Raw genomic sequence first — 19760 nt, forward strand, 5'->3', positions numbered from 1 at the left:
AGCAACCTCAATTCTTGCCTCCTCAGAAGAAAGAATTTGACTGAGGGGCATAAGGCAGAAAAAGAGACCAGGGCAAGTTTCAGAGCAAGAGTGGAAGTTTATTTTAAAAGGCTGTAGAACAGGATGGAAAGGAAAGCATGCTTGAAAGAGACCCAAGCGGGCGACTTGAAGGACAAGTGCACTGTTTAATCTCGATCCTAGGACTTTATAGGCTGGCCCCTTTCCCATGATGCTTCTGTTAGTGTGGGCTGCCTGCATGCGAGGTGCCCTCCTTATCCTTAGGAAGTGAGCATGCACAGTGTATTTAGAAAGTTATATGCATGCCCATCTGAGGCTTTCTTTCCTTTTCCAGTGGAGTGCTCCCAGAAGGTCATACTCTGCTATTTTGTCTCTTAATGCATATGCCTGGGAAGTTGCTTCACCCTCGTGCCTGCATTCAATTAACACTTTAGTGCAATAGGTGTGGGCCATTAGGAAATGGCCTCTCCTTGGCACCAACTGCCAATTTTTCAATTTTAGAGAGGCAATGCAATAATTGCTAAATCATCTTCTGACAGTCCTAGTGGGTGGGGGGAGAGCCCCCTTCTGCCCCAATCATGCCTGTCTAACTCCCTGTAACATAGGCATATCATATGCAAACTGAAGAAAGACAAAGAGAAAATACTGTAAAAAAAAAAAAAGAAGAGAGTGGGCTGTAATATTTAAAATATTGAAAGAAATACTACCAACCTAGACCTCTGTGATTAGTAAAATTATCTTTAAACATGAAAGAGAAATAATTTCTCAGACAAACAAGAACTGAGGATATTCATTACCAGCAGACCTGCCCTGCAAGAGATGTTAAAAAGAAGTTCTTCAGGGAAAAGGTACAGTAATATAGGTCAGAAATTTATAGAAAGAAAGGGCATTGGAGAAGGAATAAATGAAGGGATGCTTGCTATTGCCCTCATCATTCTTGTCCATCTCAGTGTGCTAATGAAACCACCTTTGCAAAAATTACAGCTGATGAAATTATGACAGTGAAAGAGATCAGACCTTACCAACTCCATCTTGCTTCTAAACTTTAAGCTGTCCTTGTTCATTCCTGGGTGTAGGCCAAACTAACCTTGGGAAGGAATTTAGTTTATAGTTTAACTCTGAAACAAAATTGATAATAGCCCTTTACCAGTCGGGGGCGGGGTGTGGGGGGCGACCTTCTTGCCTGGGGACCAGTCTGCCTTTGTAGGCCTAACACATTAGCTACAAGATTAAAAATTATGGTGTAGGGGCCATACAGCCTCCGGCTGCAAGACTTTGAACCTCCCCAATTTGCTCCTGGGAATAACATCACTGTTGCAAAACCTAAGATCAGTACTTGAGATACTTTGCAGACCCTGCCTTCCTTGTTGGAAGCAAGTAAAACTCCAAAAAAATAAAGGAGTTGTACAGCAAACTAAACTTTAGTTCTCGACCAAATTTTGGGAGATCAGGGATTCTCTGGAGGGGGGCTTCCAGGCCTCTGCAAGTTGTCCTGTTGGTTTGAGCCATAAAGATAGCTCAAGCTGGTACCAAGCACCCATAGGAGATTCGTGAAAGTCAGGGGCACCTCCACTCAGAATCCCTTTGTGGTTACCAAAATATGAACCCCAAATATCTGAGACAGGTCTCAGTCAATTGAGGAAGTTTATTTTGTCAAGGTTAAGGATGCTTCTGTGACACAGCCTCAAGAGGTCTTGACAACATGTGCCCATTGTGGTCGGGGCACAGCTTGGTTTTGTAAATTTTAGGGAGAGATGAGACATTAATACATGTAAGATGCACATTGGTTCTGTCCAGAAAGGCAGGACAACTCCAAGAGGGGAGGAGGCTTCCAGGTCAAAGGTAGATGAGAGACAAATGGTTGTATTCTTTTGAGTTTCTGATTAGCCTCTCCAAAGGAGGCAATCACATATGCATTTATCTCAGTGAGCAGAGGGGTGACTTTGAGCTCTGTCTGTCCTTTGTCTACAGGGAATTTCCTTGTGGAAAAATGGTGAGGGATGTATGTAGCTTTTTTTTTTTTTTTATCTTAGTAACTATTTTTTTAAGGAATAGAATGGGAGGCAGATTTGCCCTAAGCAGTTCCCAGCTTGACTTTTCCCTTTGGCTTAGCAATTTTAGGATCCTGAGATTTATTTTCCTTTCGCAATAGACATATACTTATAATGCACACTTTCCATAAACCATATGTATTATTGTACAACTTGCATTTTCACTTTGTATTTTGAGTTATTTCCATTTTGGTATATATAGAGCTACTTCTTTTTGATATCATAGTAGGGTAGAATAGTACTTTATAAAATAAATTTATCATACTCAGTTTAATCCTTTCCCTATTGATGGTCATTTATGTAACCGCCCGATGGGTTCTTCCTGCCAGCTGCACAAACAAAATCAATTCAAGGAGACCATGGCATTGCAGTAAAGAAAGAGTTTAATTGATGTGGTGCTGGCCATGCCAAATGGGAGATGGAGTCCTGTCTTAACTCAATCTCCTGAAGAATTTGGGGGCTAGGGTTTTTCAAAGGTAGTTTGGGGGAGGTCATGGGGGTGGCTAGGCAATGGGTACTTGGTGCTGACTGGTTGGGGGTGCAATTATAGGGGTGTGGGAAATGGTCCTCCTATGTGCTGAGTCACTTCTGGATGGGGCCTCAGGAGCAGTTGGTGGGTCGAGGTGGAGCCAGACATGCAAGAAATCTGAAAAGATACCTCAAAAGGCCAATCTTAGCTTCTACAATAGTGATGTTATCTGCAGGAATAATTGGGGAAGTTGCATATGTTGTAACCTCCAGAATAACGGCTGTCAATCCTTTATGTCTACACCTTAGCAGGACTCAGGCTCCTCCATCCTTCTAGCCTGGTGGTTTCATTATTAGCTTTACAAAGGCATTTGGTTAAGTTTTGGGGAATGGCTATTATCATTTAAACTGTAAAGTAAATGTCTCCCAAAGTTAGCTTATAAGCCCGGGAATAATTAAGGGCAGCTTGAAGGCCAAAGGCAAGACAGGTGTTAGCCAGATCAGATCTCCTTCACTGCCATAATTTTCCCATTGTTATAATTTATGCAAAGGTGGTTTCATTTACATTATTTACAATTAATTGCTATTAAAAGAAATTATGTATTTTAATATTCTTGTATATATTTACTTAAAGCATTACACTGGAGAAAGAAAACTCTCACATCAGAATCTTCAGGCCTATGTCCTTCATATTTAAGACAATGTGTTAAAGTTTTAATACTATTAAGCTTAAAGGACAAAGCCAATAAGAACACACAAATGTTAAGAATCATATCCTAAAGTGATTCATCAAAAAGTAGTGTGACATGCAATTGAAACTCCTGTTTCTCTTAGTATGACTAGTATCTCTTAAGTCACATATATTGGTGTGCCAGATTGAGGCATCCACAAAAGGAATACAAATGACCAGGAAAATGATCATATTTTTCTGCCTCTTTGTGCTCTATATTTTAAAATATAGGTATTGGTACTTTCAGGATTTGCTTCACAATCTCTGTCTTCCTCTCTTGCTCCCTTCCAACACTGAAAAACCATACAGAGAGCAGCTGTGGGTGGCATACTCTGGGCTAAGCCCTGGGGTTACAGGCAGCAAAGACACACCTATGAATTAGCATTGATCTGCAAACCACAGAGGGTACCATAGAATTGTCATGACTCAGTAGCCCCTCACCTCCTTCAACCCTTGACTGATAATACCGTCTACAGTGTGCTGAGAATACAGTGGTGAACAATACCAAAAGGGTACTTTCATTCAGGGAACTTCCAGTCTAACAACTCAAACTCCCCATCGCTTGGAAGGGAGAGTAAATATATATATATATATATATATATTCAGAAGAAAAAAGCACATGCATGCATTAGGCAGGGTGCAAGGCTGGGAGAAAAGGAGGAATTGAGGAGTGCAGCTGGGATCTGGCATCTGCCTTGAGGAAGTGCGCGAATAGTGGGCCCCTCTCCTCACAGAACAGTGGAGAGGCGCCAAGACCATCCCTACCTGGTGCCATCAAAGAGAGAGGACTGTTATGAGCTCCTGCGGGTCCTGACAGGGAAAGGCCCTCTTTTGGGGGCAACTGTGGGGACGGCACAATGCCAACGTGAGCCACCATTTGAAATGAGAAAAAGCGGCGTGGCAGAAAGAAATGAGTCTGGTACAGACCAGTGGTTGGTTTCCTAGGGTTAGAGGTCTAGGTCTACCTTCTGTTAGAAGAGGGGCAGTGGTGAGGCCTTGATGGGAGCCCCCTGCCCCAGAATTCACTTAAGAGCAGGTGTACCTTCCTACCCTGCGTGGCTCCATGAAGCTGGGAAAGAAGCGCACAAGAGGACCACCCTAGAGGCCCAGGCCTGTCTGGCCTGAAATCGCCTCACCCCTCCCAGACTGCAGTGCTGACACCCCCTCTCCCATTAGCATCCAGGAAGGAGGGTGAGAGGGCTGGGGAGAGGGAGGGGGCAGACACCCAGCAGTCCCTGGTTGGGTCGTTGGGGTGGGGGTGCAGACACACCAAGGGGCGGATTGGTATCCATCCGCTGCTCTCTCCAGCACTGCTCTTCCCAACCTCCTGATCCTGTCCTCTGCCCGGGCCCCCAGCCGCCCGCCGGTCCCATATATTATAGCAACGCCAGAAATGTGGTGGTTGTCGCCACGTTAGGGTCCGCGGGGTCCTCCTGAGGCAGCCTGTTGCCAACCCGCAGGCCGAGGCTGGGGCTCGTCATGGCCCCGCCCACCTCTGGGTCGGAACTAAGGTGGGCCTGGGAAGGGGCGCCGAGCACTTTCGCGCCGTATCCCTCCGCCCCACTTCCCGACACCCTCGCGGAGAGCGGTGCTTGCAGCATCCTGCGCAGCCCCTGCCCAGTTTGGTGCAGAGGCGTCGGGGGCGGGACGCGTCTTTGCTATTCGGATCGCGGGGAAAGCGGTGAGAATCCAAGTGAGGAGCCGCCAGAGGAGAGCTGAGGAGAGGAGGGGGAGGTCGACGACCTGGGCCCTGGGCCTCTGAAGGCAAGTGGAGGTGCGTGAGGTTGGGGTGGTCCGCCAGGGTGGACCGGCTGGCAGCCTGCCCCGCCGACCCTGACAGCCTGGCAAGGAGGAGACGATCCGGTCGGAGTCGGGCGCCGGAGAGAGGTGCGCAGTGCCCGAGACCCCTGGCGATGGGGAGGCGGTGATCGGTGCAGGCCGGGCCAGGCCAGGCCAAGGGCTGAGGGGCTGGCTCGAGAGGCACCGTCAGATCGTCTGGAGGAGAACCGCGCTGACCGCTTCCCAGCCAGCTTTGCAGGCGCAGGCGCCCCGCCCTCTACGGTGTCTGTGCCCGGAAAGGGCTGTGGGGGAGCTCCTGCGGGAGAAATGGCGGAGCGGGAGCCATTGTGGGGGGCGCCCGGGAAGGCCAGTGGGGGCCGGCGTCCCAGCTCTGTGCCCAGCCCACGAGAGGTGGGCCGCGTTCGCTACTTGGGGCCCTGATTCCGGAAAGGGGCCTGTGGGACCCTGTGTCTTGGGTGCTGTCCCTTCCCACAGGCTCCAGGTGGTTGTCAAAGTCTCCTGCCTGCGTGGTAGGTCTGTTGGGTTCTCCAAAAGTGGAACTTTGAGTGGGTGAATTATGAAGACACTAAAATGAAATGTTTAACTGCCTTTTAATACCGCACTGTTTTATTGCCTTACATATTTAGATCCCCACATCCAGTTTTGTGCAAGCAAATAGGGTGTGGACTTGGTCGAATTTCACAACAGTGGTCCATGTAAATAACACGGTAGTATTTTTCCACCTTTCTTGTTCAGGATCTGTTTTCTCAACATGCTGATCCACTTTAAGTAATGTAATGATGTGTGAGAATGTGGGTTCCGAGTAGAGGGGAAATCTTTTTGAAGGGTCAATTTAGAACATTTGAAGTCAATCTGCTTCTTCAATTTATGGTTCTGGAAACCAAAACTCCATCTCCAGCCACTCCTCACAGACTCTATCATTTTGGTACAGAAATAGTCCCACAGAAGAATTCATGGCATTTCTGATGGTGGATATCTGAGGAGCTATGAGAGTTGGGAGACTTTATTTACTTAGTTTCTGATTCTCAAAAAGGAGGTGTTAGAATCCGAATTCTGGGAATCTGTCCATTAACCTGCTATTTTTCTACCATTGTTAACATAGTCTCTTGGGGTTATTTTTTGCTAATTGCTCCGCCTTCTTTTTGTAGGGCGTGACTCTTCTTTGGTGGGAAGGATAGCATCTCCTGAGAACCCGTGCTGTATGAGCAGGCTGACATAGGTGGTGAATAAAGTAGGATCTAAGTATGCATGGGGAAGGGGAGGGACATGCACAGATGGTATTAAAATAACAGTCTCCATTATGTTCCCTGCCTGCCTTGTAAGTACAATTGCCTATATTCCACTGCCTATTTCTGCACCTCATATTTTTTGTTCAGGAAAGGAGCTGTAACTTCTATTGGGAAAATGACTGACTTCAAAGTTGGCAGGAGGTGTAATCAGGCTGCAGGTCTTGGGGTGATTAGGGAATCATTGAGGAAGAGCAGACAGGTGGGAGACATTTAACATAGCCTTGAATATTCAAAAGCATATGTTATAACCCTTGTTATGGGCATTAGGTCATCTTAGTCTCTTCTGTTTTCTTTCCTCTGCCTTCCTTTCTATCCTTAGGTCTGTTCCTTTCTAGGTTCCAGTAGAGATCTGTATGTAGCTGTTCACTTGGAAGTTAATTAAGAAAGAGAACAAAAACTATTCATTTGGATTCAAGGTAGGTTTATGTGTGAGCACCCCCGTTGATTGGGGTTATGGAAAGGCTGTTGCCAAGTGGGTTAGACCAGATCATATCTTGGCGCCACTGTCTTCCAGCTTTCTAGTCACCTCTGACCTCACATTTGTGTACAAGTGATGGGGTGGGGTGAGCCAGGATTATGCCTATGAGGTAATTGGTAGATATTGGGGCAGGAAATGGGAAGATAAGCCACAAGGAGTACTAGGAGGCCAGAAGTGTTATATAACCAAAGCCCTAGATTTGGAAAGGTAGAGATTAGAGTGTAGGTCTGTCAACCAAATACTCAGAACTCCAATCCCATCTGTATTTTTGTCCATAGGCCTGCCCGTGAGTTAACTATAGGGCATATCAACACTGCAAACAGGGAAGGAGGAAAAATTGCATTAGATCAGCGCAGGTTGGTGTGAGTGCTGCCTGAATACACCTATGAGGTCTAGTGGTATATATTTTAGTGGTGGACCTACTAGCATGGGTCCAAAGAGACTGGGCACTCCTTTAGCCTTTCTCGCTCTCAGCAAGCTTACCTGCCATCTTTGTTCCTGTTTGATGCGGAGTAAAAGAATGACAGTGCTTGGGCAGGACATTGTTGAGCATTAGTGGCAGTGTGCAAGGTATAAAATTAAGTAGCAGAGTTTTTTTATTAATCCACTTCTACACAATTCATTTCTACTCTCCTGTGTCCTTCTGTGTGGCTGTTTGCATAGAGAAGCACAGTTGGACAAGACTCAAAGCCAGTTTCTTTCTTCAACCTCAGGTCCATCTCCACTGGTGGCTGTGGTGGCTTTGGATTGTTGGAAGACCATCACCTTCAGCAGGTCTGCACTTGGGAACAATCATTCTCCCCCAGCCCGAGCGTGCCTCTGCCCTCTGTATCATTGACAGAGGCTGTATGTTTGGAAAGAGAACTTTGTGACTGCAGAACTGATAGTTGACTCTAATTCTTGCTACCAAGTTTTTCCCTGACCCAGTGAAAAAGTGTTAAGACTTCGACCTAGGACACATTGAGAACCAAGGCCAAGACTGGACAGGGCCATATAACTGGGCTTCAACCATGACTGGGACTAAGAATAAGACAAGAGCCCAGGCCAAAACTGAAAAAAAGGCTGCTATACAAGCTAAAGCTGGAGCAGAGAGGGAGACTACTGGTGTTGTTAGGCCTGTAGCCAAGACTAGGGCCAAAGCAAAAGCCAAGACAGGGTCTAAGACAGATGCAGTAGCAGAGATGAAGGCAGTGTCTAAGAACAAGGTTGTTGCTGAGACAAAGGAAGGAGCTCTGTCAGAGCCTAAAACTCTGGGCAAAGCCATGGGAGATTTCAGTCCCAAGGCTGGGAATGAGTCCACCAGCTCCACATGTAAAAATGAGACTGGTACTGATGCCTGGTTCTGGGCTGGGGAAGAGGCCACTATCAATTCCTGGTTCTGGAATGGAGAAGAGGCTGGTAATAGTTCCAGCACTAAGAATGATAAACCTGAAATTGGTGCCCAGGTCTGTGCTGAGGAGTCGGAGCCTGCGGCTGGAGCCGATTGCAAACCTAGGTCAGGGGCTGAGGAGGAGGAGGAAGAGAATGTTATTGGGAACTGGTTTTGGGAAGGAGATGATACTAGTTTTGACCCTAATCCTAAACCTGTGAGCAGGATAGTTAAGCCTCAGCCTGTGTATGAAATTAATGAAAAAAATAGGCCCAAGGACTGGTCTGAGGTAACTATCTGGCCCAATGCCCCTGCTGTAACTCCAGCTGTGTTAGGATTTAGATCCCAGGCACCATCTGAGGCAAGCCCTCCTTCATATATTGTTCTGGCCTCCGCTGAAGAAAATGCCTGTTCTTTGCCTGTGGCAACAGCTTGCCGCCCTTCTAGGAACACTCGCTCATGCTCACAGGCTATCCCTGAGTGTCGTTTTGATTCTGACCCCTGCATCCAGACCATAGATGAGATTAGACATCAAATCAGGATCAGGGAGGTAAATGGGATTAAGCCATTTGCTTGTCTGTGCAAAATGGAATGCTATATGGATTCTGAGGAATTTGAAAAACTTGTTAGCTTACTTAAGTCAACTACTGATCCTCTTATTCATAAAATAGCACGGATTGCAATGGGTGTCCATAACGTTCACCCATTTGCCCAAGAGTTTATTAACGAAGTAGGTGTAGTGACACTTATTGAAAGCTTGCTCAGTTTTCCTTCTCCTGAAATGAGAAAAAAGACTGTAATTACTCTGAATCCTCCTTCTGGGGATGAAAGACAACGCAAAATTGAATTACATGTTAAGCATATGTGTAAAGAAACCATGTCATTTCCTTTGAACTCACCGGGACAGCAATCTGGATTAAAGATACTAGGACAACTGACTACTGATTTTGTCCATCACTACATTGTTGCCAATTACTTTTCCGAGCTTTTCCATTTGCTGTCCTCAGGAAATTGCAAAACCAGAAATCTTGTTTTGAAACTACTTTTAAATATGTCTGAAAATCCAACTGCAGCCAGAGACATGATCAATATGAAGGCATTGGCAGCATTAAAACTCATCTTTAACCAGAAAGAGGCAAAAGCCAATCTTGTTAGTGGTGTGGCCATATTTATTAACATAAAGGAGCATATCAGAAAAGGCTCAATTGTAGTTGTTGATCACTTGAGTTATAATACACTCATGGCCATTTTCAGGGAAGTTAAAGAGATTATTGAAACAATGTAAAATGAGCCAGAGATAGAACATTTTGAGCCATCTCCAAACCCTAGCAGGCTGTACATTACAGTGTACACATTATACACTGCATCTTTAACACAGAGTCACCTGTGACAGGCTCTAGGTTTGAGCTAGACTATTTTGGGAGTATCAAATGAATATTATACCTTGGGCCGAAAATGTTTGATTTTTATCTTGTCTAGATTGGCATATTTTTAACATTTTACTTAAGATAGCAAACCAGTTCGTTTTAAGTAAGCTAACTTGTTCATTAGTATCTGCTTAGATACATCTGTGGCTTAAAAGGGCAAAAAAGAAAATATCCTTGAGTTTGTAATCTAGTTACAGAAGTAAGGCATACACACACACACAAAGATAACAGTACCTAGAGAGAGAGTGTGTGTGAGTGTGTGTCTCTGTGTGTGCACGTGCACACTCATGGCCAAATGTGTGCACTCTACATAAAGGAGGCAGGAGTTGCTATAGGCTATTTAATGTAAGAGAAACTACTATTTTTCTCCTGTTCCAGCTGTATCAGATACTCGTTCTACAACACAGAAATGACTCAGAATCTCAGACAAAATGTATTATTTGTTCAATTTTAATTTTGCTACCACATTCATAACTCTTAAATTGTTAGGCTGTTTCGTTTACATTAAAGTTATCTCACAAAAGAGAAGGCAGGAAACGTTTTGTGAGTGCCTATTCTATGTCAAACACTGTGTTGGCACCATATTTTACAAGTTTTTTTCCTCTTCTCACAGTGATCTTGTGAGCTAGTTACTTGTATTTTTATTAGAACTCATTATTCTGGGTACCCTCCAATGAGAATTAGAGAGGTTAAATACCTTTTCCTAGATTCCCACAGCAGGCAGGTGGCATAGCTGTTTTGTCTGACACCAGAACCCATCTCACCACACTGCTTTACAGTCTTCCTGAAGGACATTTTGAGGTGGGGGGCCTTCAAAGCTCAGAGACTGGTTTTAATGGTTTAATTTTGCAATGGATCATGTCCATGCCAGGTGTTACAATTCTTAACTTCCTCCAAATTCATGTGTCCATTAGACATTTGGCTACATCTGATTGGAGGTCAGGAGAAAATTCTGAGGTAAATAGATGGATTTTATCTGGCAGTGTCGAAAATAGTAGGAGCCCAAAACTTTGTTCAATGAGTAAGATGTAGATTTGGAGTCATCAGCAAGGGAAACTTGTTAGATCTCCTTTGTACCTTTTTCTATCCATTTGTATTTTTTCTTTCCCAAAGAGTTGAAATCATTTTATACTCTGAATTTAAAAGGTAATTGCTTTTTTCCTCCTTGCGAAATCATACCTTAATTTTTTTTTTTTTTTACCATTTATGATTTATTCTCCTGTGTGTCATATGAAAGGCCAAGGGGCTTTATCTTTTACTAGTAGGCAAGCCTGGGCATTTCTGCATTTGTACCAGCTAACACTACAAAATAGACTTAATTAGAGAAATTTTGACCCAGAATTGCAGCTTCAACAACACAAAACAGGAAAGCTAGAAGAGGTTGCTGTGTCAACCTACAAGATAGTGATTCTTGGAAGTTGGTATGGACCAGAAAGCATTCCCAGGACATTTAGGCTATGGCTGAGTTCTCTAAGACTCATGGTGGGAATTATAATCCCTGGTCTAAGCTGATATGAAAGTTTCTATGTGTGAAAATATGGAGCTATATGCTTTGAGATTTTCTGCCAGTTAAGAAACTAAAACAAGATCATACTGTAAATGTAACTTGCTTCCCCCCAGTTGTATACTGTAAACATCTTTGCATGTCAATAAATATGCCTCTACAACATATTTTTGAATCACTTAATGTTTTTCCTATGTTAACAGTTGGTATATAGTGTTGTAATCCTTTATTGCATATTCTCATAACATACAATATACACATTCTTTTGCAAAAATAGGAATACAGTATTGAGACTTGCCTTTTCTTCTTAACAGTTAATCTTTTCAACTTAGTATATATAGATCTGTCACATGCTTTTTATCTAATAACTTTATGGAAATATAATTGCCGTACATTAAGCTGCATGTTGAAAGTATACAGTGTGATCAGTTTTGGAATGTATATACACACAAAACCATAACCACAATCAAAATTGTAAACACATTCATCACCCACCAAAGCTACTTTTTTTTTTTTGAGACAGAGTCTTGCTCTGTCACCCAGGCTGGAATACAGTGGCGCAATCTCGGCCCACTGCAACCTCTGCTTCCCAGGTTCAAGTGATTCTCGTGCCTTAGCCTCCTGAGCAGCTGGGACTACAGGTGCATGCCACCACATCGAACTAATTTTTTTTTATTTTTTGTATTTTTAGTAGAGACAGGGTTTCACCATGTTGGCCAGGCTGGTCTTGAACTCCTGGTCTCAACTGATCTACCCACCTTGGTCTCCCTGAGTGCCAGGATTACAGGCATAAGCCACCATGCCCAGCCTCCCCCAAAGCTTCTTAATGCCCCTTTGTAATCCCTCCCTCCTCTCTCTCCCTGTGCCCCTAACCCAGGCAAACATGGGTCGTTTTCTGACAAAATAGAATTGTTTTCATTTTCTGTAATTGTGTATAAATGGACTCATACAGCATATACTCTTTAGTCGGGAGGGGATCTGGCTTATTTCACTTAGTGTAATTATTTGAGATTCATCCATATCATGTGTCTCACTATTTCATTGCTTTTTATTGCCAAGTAGTGTTCCACCATATGGCTTTACCACAGTTTATTTATCCATTCACTTGTTGATGGACATTTGGGCTGTTCAGAGTTTGGCCATTATAAGTAAAGCAGCTATGAGCATTTGTGTACAAGTGTTTTTATGGACATAGGCTTTCATATCTTTGGAATGACATCTAACAATATTGAATCTTCTGACCCATAAATAAAATCTCTCTCCACTTATTTAAGTCTCCTGTATTTCTCTAAGCAGCATTGTGTAGTTTTCATGCAACATGCTTTTTTAGCAGCTGCATATATTCTTTTATGTGGTTGTATTACATGTTATTTAATCTGTTCCCTGGTGATGAACACTTACAGGATTTGGGAAGCATGAGTAATTCTATGATTTGGTATTTAAATCTTATTCTATAGGTGAGGAAGACCAAAGTTGTGATGGGTAAAGAAGCAGCAGTCACTAATATTAGCCAGAATGGGGGGGGTGGGTATTTCATCATTTTTATAATTGGGACAATGATTTTCTGTGTTAATACATGATTACAGAGTAGTCTTGCTTTTGTCTTGATACATGACATTCATGGAGTAGCCTGGTCTGACGTTAATGTTCTGTGAAATTGTTTTCATTCAATGAGAGAACATGAAGGCCTAGCTGTGAGTGCTGGGCCAGCTCTTAGATGTCAGACTGCTTTTCTTCTTGTCATGGATATTTACAAATATTTATGTATATTGCCTAACCTTCAAAATGAATCTCACCAGCCTCATCTCATGGATTATGAATGTCTGTTTCTTCATATACTTGCCAACACTGCGTATCGCTGTTTTTAAGTTTTGCTACTCTTATAGACAAAATCATCTCATTATTTTTATAACAACATTTTAAAGGTTACATAATACTACGTATTATGGATGTGACAATTGAATCGCACCTTTATATTCCATTGGGTTAATTGTAGGTATGTGAAGATGGACCCCATTACTTAGTGGGTGGAGGAGAGACACATCTGTGTCACTTTGCCTATTTTCTTTATGCCTCCTCATTGCTGTCCTTCCCACGTGATCTGGAGGCCCTTGCAATTATCACCAACTGACAACTAGAAAAGTTGTATCACTTTATGCCTTGGGAACTAGATTTAAAACAAGAATGAAGAGTTTAGCTGTGCTGACATCCTGTTACAGAGTTCAGGCCCTGAACTCTGTTATGGACCAACACTCAGGCAACAGCCATAGTGACTAGTCTTGCAAGTGATATGTACACACAACTACAGCTCAGAACAAAATGGGGCTTATTAATGAGACAAGCACAAATGCTTTCCAGTTACAGTTTTATGAAGATAACATAAATGTACTTCTATTTCTTCAAAGAGTTGGTCATTTTATAAAATAAGCTTCAGAGAAGTATCATAATTGTGAGTTGATAAAAGTCTTCAAGAGCAACATGCACATTTTGCTTTAAGATTTTAGCTTATCTCTGGACACCTACTTTCAGCTTGACAATGTGCTATCTCATGTTAGCAGCTCTTCTGAAAGGAGCTCTGGCCACCTCTCTCCTAAAGGTACCATGTGCCTCTCAATGGTCGTTGCTAGGGTTTTCCTGAAGGAGAGGAGAACTCCAGAAGCTTGCAAACTGGAAAAGCTATTTGTTGTGTATGTTGAACACCTCATTTAGCAAATAAAACTAGGCTGTTCTCAGGTTGTGATATCCAAAATAAAGCAAAATATAAAAGACTTGGATAGAAATATTTTTCATCTCCAGAAGATGTTAATATTCCATGTAGGAAGGAGAGACTGGTTACTCCCTAAGGCACATTTAGGTCCTCTGTGGAAAGTTCTAAAATGTTAGGAACAAACAAAATGCCCAGTATGTTAGCAATGAACAGGAAAGAGGAGTAATGCAGAAAGCAATAATGTGTTTCCAGGTGCTCTGCTTTGAATTAGGAAAGAGTGCTATTCCTTCTCCTTGTTGATAACAAAGTATCATTTTGATGGGAAATTGCACTGGAGAAAGTGTGCTCCACTAGGCCCATGCTTTATTATGTAGCTTTTATGTGTAGCTGTGCTATTGTAGTTTAAGGATACAAAGAATCTTTTATCAGAACCATCTTGATTCTACAAAATATGATAATGTGATATGAGTTAAATTGCACTCCTTAACAAACATCGAATACTTTTTTTCTTTTTTGAGATGGAATCTTGCTCTGTGGCCCAGGCTGGAATACAATGGCGTGATCCCGGCTCACTGCAACCTCTGCCTGCTGGGTTCAAGTGATTCTCCTGCCTCGGCCTCCCGAGTAGTTGGGATTACAGATGCTCACCACCACACCCGCCTAATTTTTGTATTTTTAGTAGATACGGGGTTTTGCCATGTTGATCAGGCTGGTCTCGAACTCCTGACCTTAGGTGATCCACCCACCTCGGCCTCCCAAAGTGCTGGGATTACAGACGTGAGCCACTGCACCCGACCTACATGAATACTTTTATAATGGCCTTCTGGAAAGCCATACACTTGTGCTGCAATTGTTCAAAACATTGAAATTGCCTTTAGAACCAGTTTGTATTAATTTTATATTTATGATTGACACATTATAATTGTGTATATTTATGGGTACAGTATGATGTTTCAATGCATGGGTGCATTGTATAATGATCAAATCAGGATAATTATCATATCCATCACTATAGCCGCCTTCAGAACCAGTTTGTGAGTTATACAAGGACACCAGGATCATCGCTTTATAGCCGTGGCTATATATTGAATATTTTTGTACTCAAGATCAGTGCTTTTCCATCTTCATCATGTCCTAACACACTCAGAAAAAGAGTATTTGCATGGGATAAACAGACACATCTGTTCCCCCTTAAAGGCATCAGCCTCAAGGACTCCAGCTGCCCCATTCCCACCTGCAACTACTGTGAGCACTGAGGGAAAGCGGTATCTTCAGCACACCTGTAACTATTTCTAGCATGTGATTGGAATGCTGTACCCCAGGTCCATGGTTTTCAATCTACCTTCCTTGGAGTCTTAGGATTCCCGGGAAATGCTTCAAAAGGCACTACAGAGGTTCAGGGGAAGCTGAGTGGGTTGGATCTATGTGCTTCCCACTACTCTCAATGAAAACAACTTAGCTTTGGGATTATGTGTGAGTGTGTTTGGAAAAAAGTTCCCCCTGTTAAAAATTGCTGTGACCACTTCTATAAATATCCATTCATCCACCCATCTTTAAAAAGAATCTGCATCTAATGGTTGAGTTGCCCTTCTGCATATTCCTAACACTGACAGTATTACTATCTACTGATTTTTTTAGTTGATGGAAATTTATTCATGTTACTCAAAAGATTCCCGTGCTCAGTTTCACATAATTTATTAAAAGCTCTAGCTAATACCTTCAAATAAAGTTTGTAAACTTTTATAAATTCTATTTTTGAAGAAGTATGTCACACACATGGCAGTCAGGCAAGAGTAAATAGTAGTTTTGAATACAAGTCCCAAATGTATCTTTTTTTATTTTGATGCCAGAGTTCTCAACTTCCTTGGCAGTATTTTCTGTCTGCCAAAAGCATAGGCCTCCATTGTACAAATGTCCATTTGTGCAAAGGTTCCCCTAGGAAACATTTCTAGAATTTGAATTTCTAAGTCTGAATAGAACATTTTTCATCATTGGTGAAGGTGTAGAACAGTGATTCTTAACCCTGTTTGCATTAGAATCACCTGGAGAGCTTTTAGAACATAGTCATGCCCAGGATCCGCTCCCAAAGATGCTTATTTAATTGGTCTGGAGAGGAACTTGGGCCTTGATAATTTTTAAAACATTCCCTAGGTAATACTAATGAGCAGCCAAATTTGAAAACCGCTGTTGTAGAGAATCAGGCAGTCTCATCAACTGCTGGAGGTAAAGGAGAATAATTTGGTGTAACCTCTTCTAATGGTCATTTGCCAATATCTGTTAAAATGTTCATATTTTTGAATGAGAAATTAATAGATATTTATCCTACAGAAAAAATACATAAAAGTGGGCACAAATATTGTATAAATATGTTAATTGTACCAATGTTTGTATTTTTGAAACTAGAAATATTCAGTATATCCACAAATAGGAGATTAAATAGCTTACAGTGGTTCCGTAGTATGGGATATTCTGCATTAGTTTAAAGTAATCGAAGAGATCTATATGTACTAAAATATGATCTTCGTTTTGAAAATGCATGAAAAGAGAAAAACTGGAATGACATATAAAATATCTAATAGGTTTACAGCTAGTGGAGGAACTAGAGTGTTTTATTATCTTTTTATCTTATTTCTCTAATTTTTCTTTGGTAAACAAATACTACTGATGTAATAAAACATAAAACCTTAAGGAGAGGATCTGATAAGGAAGCATTTGTTCCACAAAAAGTTGAGCTATACCCATAAAGGAAATATCAATTAAATGGAGCTTCTCGGGCTGGGTGTAGCGGCTCACGCCTGTAATCCCAGCACTTTGCGGGGCTGAGGTGGATCACTTGAGGCCAGGAGTTTGAGATCAGCTTGGCAACATAGAAAAACCCCTTTCTACTACAAATACAAAAATTAGCCAGGTGTGGTAGCGCATTACTGTAATCTCAACCACTCAGGTGGCTCAGGCACGAGAATCACTTGAACCCGGGAGGTGGAGGTTCCAGTGAGCCGAGATCGTGCCACTGCACTCCAGCCTAAGCAACAGAGTGAGACTTTCAAAATAAAATAAAATGAGATAAATGGAACTTCTCTAGGGGTGAATTATTGGGGCAAGGTACAAAGTCGAATTTCATGAACTCATATTAGTCTAGGAATTACAAAATATCGTAAATGAGAAGATGTAAATATGAGCTAAAATTCACAGTAATCGCCCAAGTAAATAAGCAATCCAGAACCTTACCTCATCAAGTTGATTAGGGGAAATAATCTCCCAAGGTGTTGGGAGGCTGACAGGAAAGTGTGTGTTTCATAATCAGAACCCAAGAAATCTGATAGACACAAACTTTGAAAGTGTATAAGGGAATGATCAAAAATTAGCTGGGTGTGGTGGTAGGTGCCTGTAATCCCAGATACTCAGGAGGCTGAGGCAGGAGAACCGCTTGAACCCAGGAGGTGGAGGTTGCAGTGAGCCAAGATGGTGCCACTGCACTCCAGCCTGGGCAACAAGAGCAAAACTCTGTCTCAAAAAAGAAAAGAAAGTGTATAAGGGGATGAGAAGTGTTTTGTTTTCCGGAGGTCAAGGGAAGTCGCAGACCTTGGATGGCCGTTACATATATTATTGGCAATGCAAAGAGTCAGTTTACATCCAGACACCCTACTCTCTTTTAAAAATGACTGCATCAAATAAGTCTTGTGAAAAGCAAAGAAAATAATAACATTGTGTTTTTATCTTAAACTAGTAACAGAAGCATCAGTTGCTGAATGGTCTGTTACTTTATATTCAGTAGGACCTCCTAGACATGATTATTCTGTGAAGTAGCATGGCTGGAACAAAAAGTAGCTAAGGAAGACATTTCTTTTTTTCCTTTTAGTAGACATTCTGTGCACCCTTTAACACAATATGGTTGCAGCATCAAAGGACACAATTGATTAATAGTCATCATAAAACTTCACAACCATCCTACAATGTGAAAAACTGGGCACTTAGCCTCTACTAAAGGTTTGTTTATTACATGAATGAAGGAATGAACGAATGAGCTATGAGGCACTAGATATTGATAAAAACAATTCTCTATCTTTAAAGTGGAAGTTGAGAAGAAAACATTAGTTCCTTGAACAGCCAACTACCTTTGCCACCAGTAGGTTTAGTCATACAAAAATCTCTTGAATGGAATCTATGGTCTTTGAAATATTTCAAACTGTGATAGAAACAATGCAGTGAATTCGAGCAGGTCCTTTCTTTAGGACTGATCTACAAAACATGATAATGTGATATGAGTTTAATTGCACTCCTCTACACTATAAAGGACGTCTACACTGATCAGGCAAACCTCACAATTCAAATGAGCCATTTCAAACTGCACATGTGAGCTTCTCAAATGTTCTGTAGGTATAGGCTCAATAGAGGGTTGTTTGCTATTAAATATTGGGAAGTTTATGAATTTGTGTTGGGCAGCATTCAAAGCCATCCTGGGCCGCATGAGGCCTGCGGGTCACGGATTGGACAAGCTTGCTTTAACTCATAATTTGATTTTTTAATGTTTCTCTGATGCATGCGAAAATCTTATGAGTAAAAAGACAATGTTTGGGCTCTGCTTTAAAATACTCTAGAAAACACACACACACACACACACACACACAAGGGTTGGAGAGAGTTTTAAAAATGACTGGCAAAATGTTACTAGATGTTGCAACTTGCTGGTGGGCATATGGGTATTCATTAAGCTATCTTCTCTACCTTTGTATATGCTAGAAATTAAAATTTTAATCCAAAAAATAAATAAATATTGGAATCTTAATATACAATTTTAATACTTTTATCATTTGACATGTCCTATATAATATGCGGTGAGGATGAAAATACAACTCCATTTTCTTTTGAATATGTGTTAAAAACAATAATAAAAATTATTTTTCTTTACCCAGTGATTTGAAAATGCCACTTTTATCATAATAAACATTTATAAATGTTTTGGTCACTCTCTCAGTGGGCTTTCTATTTTATTTCATTAAATTATATATTGTTATATTGGTTTTAATTGTTCTTGCCTTGTAATTTGTTTTAGGATAAAACAAAGAGTCTCTTCATTATGCCTCTTCTGAATGGCCATCATTATTGTTTTATTTTATTTTATTTTGTTTATTATTCCTGTTTCTAATGGAAGTAAGGATGGGTAGAGAGACTTACTCAGTGTTATAAAGTAAGAATGTTGTTGATATAGCCCAGGGACCCAGATTTCATGCCTCCCATTACAGTATTCTGTTTGTCAGCATCGTTATTTTGCTTTATTCTTTTGTGGGATCTTGTCTCTCTGTACCTTGAAGGATATAACCAACATCAAGTTCTCTTGCTTCTCTGCTGCTGACAGGGAAGAAAAAAAGGAAGCAGGAATGTACACACACCAGTTACATATAAATGGGTGGTCTTTCATCCCTATCTCAATTATATCATCCTAAACATTCTACAATACAAAAATGATGCTTAAGGTAATATATAATGTAATATGTGCTTGTTTCTCTGTCTGATTCTAAAAAAATTTCTGATGTATTTAACAGTCATGCTGCAATCTCACCAGAATTCTTACACTCAGTCACTACATTCAGTTCAATTAGTTAAACAAAAACTCCTAGAGCGTTTGGCCCTGGCTGAGGCTCTACAGATATATGTTGCTGTGTGGTAGGATACCATTGTGGTTAATACCAATGTGCTTTGACACCATACAGTCTGGGCTGGGGTACTGCCTCTGACCCCTACTAGCCATGTGGTCCTGGACAAGTTTCTTAACCTTTCTGTACCTTGAGGTCCTGATCCATAAATGGGGATAATACCTTAAAGAGCTGTTATGAAGCTCACATACATTAATGTCATTAAAGTACTGAGCATGGTGTCCAGCATAGAAATGTAGGCTAGGATGGACCTTCATGCTTTTTG

The 19760-nt window shown here is 41.6% G+C and overlaps 1 protein-coding gene across 2 annotated transcripts in view; it reads left to right on the forward strand.

Moving 5' to 3' along the window:
* Positions 1-12402, forward strand: part of BHLHB9 (basic helix-loop-helix family member b9) — a 32659-nt gene extending 20257 nt beyond the window's left edge. The window contains exons 1-3 of one of the 2 annotated variants that reach the window (XM_030807092.1): positions 4520-5041; positions 6676-6772; positions 7548-12402. In XM_030807092.1, coding sequence (XP_030662952.1) covers positions 7845-9488 — 1644 coding nt within the window. In that variant the 5' untranslated portion in view covers positions 4520-5041; positions 6676-6772; positions 7548-7844 and the 3' untranslated portion in view covers positions 9489-12402. Of the gene's footprint in view, positions 1-4519; positions 5042-6675; positions 6773-7547 lie in introns of those variants that run through there. The other variant, XM_012498990.2, reaches the window with a different exon arrangement.
* The last annotated feature ends 7358 nt before the right edge of the window (positions 12403-19760 follow it).

The sequence above is a fragment of the Nomascus leucogenys genome, chromosome X, assembly GCF_006542625.1.
Source record: "Nomascus leucogenys isolate Asia chromosome X, Asia_NLE_v1, whole genome shotgun sequence".
In the NCBI taxonomy this organism is placed as follows: domain Eukaryota; kingdom Metazoa; phylum Chordata; class Mammalia; order Primates; family Hylobatidae; genus Nomascus; species Nomascus leucogenys.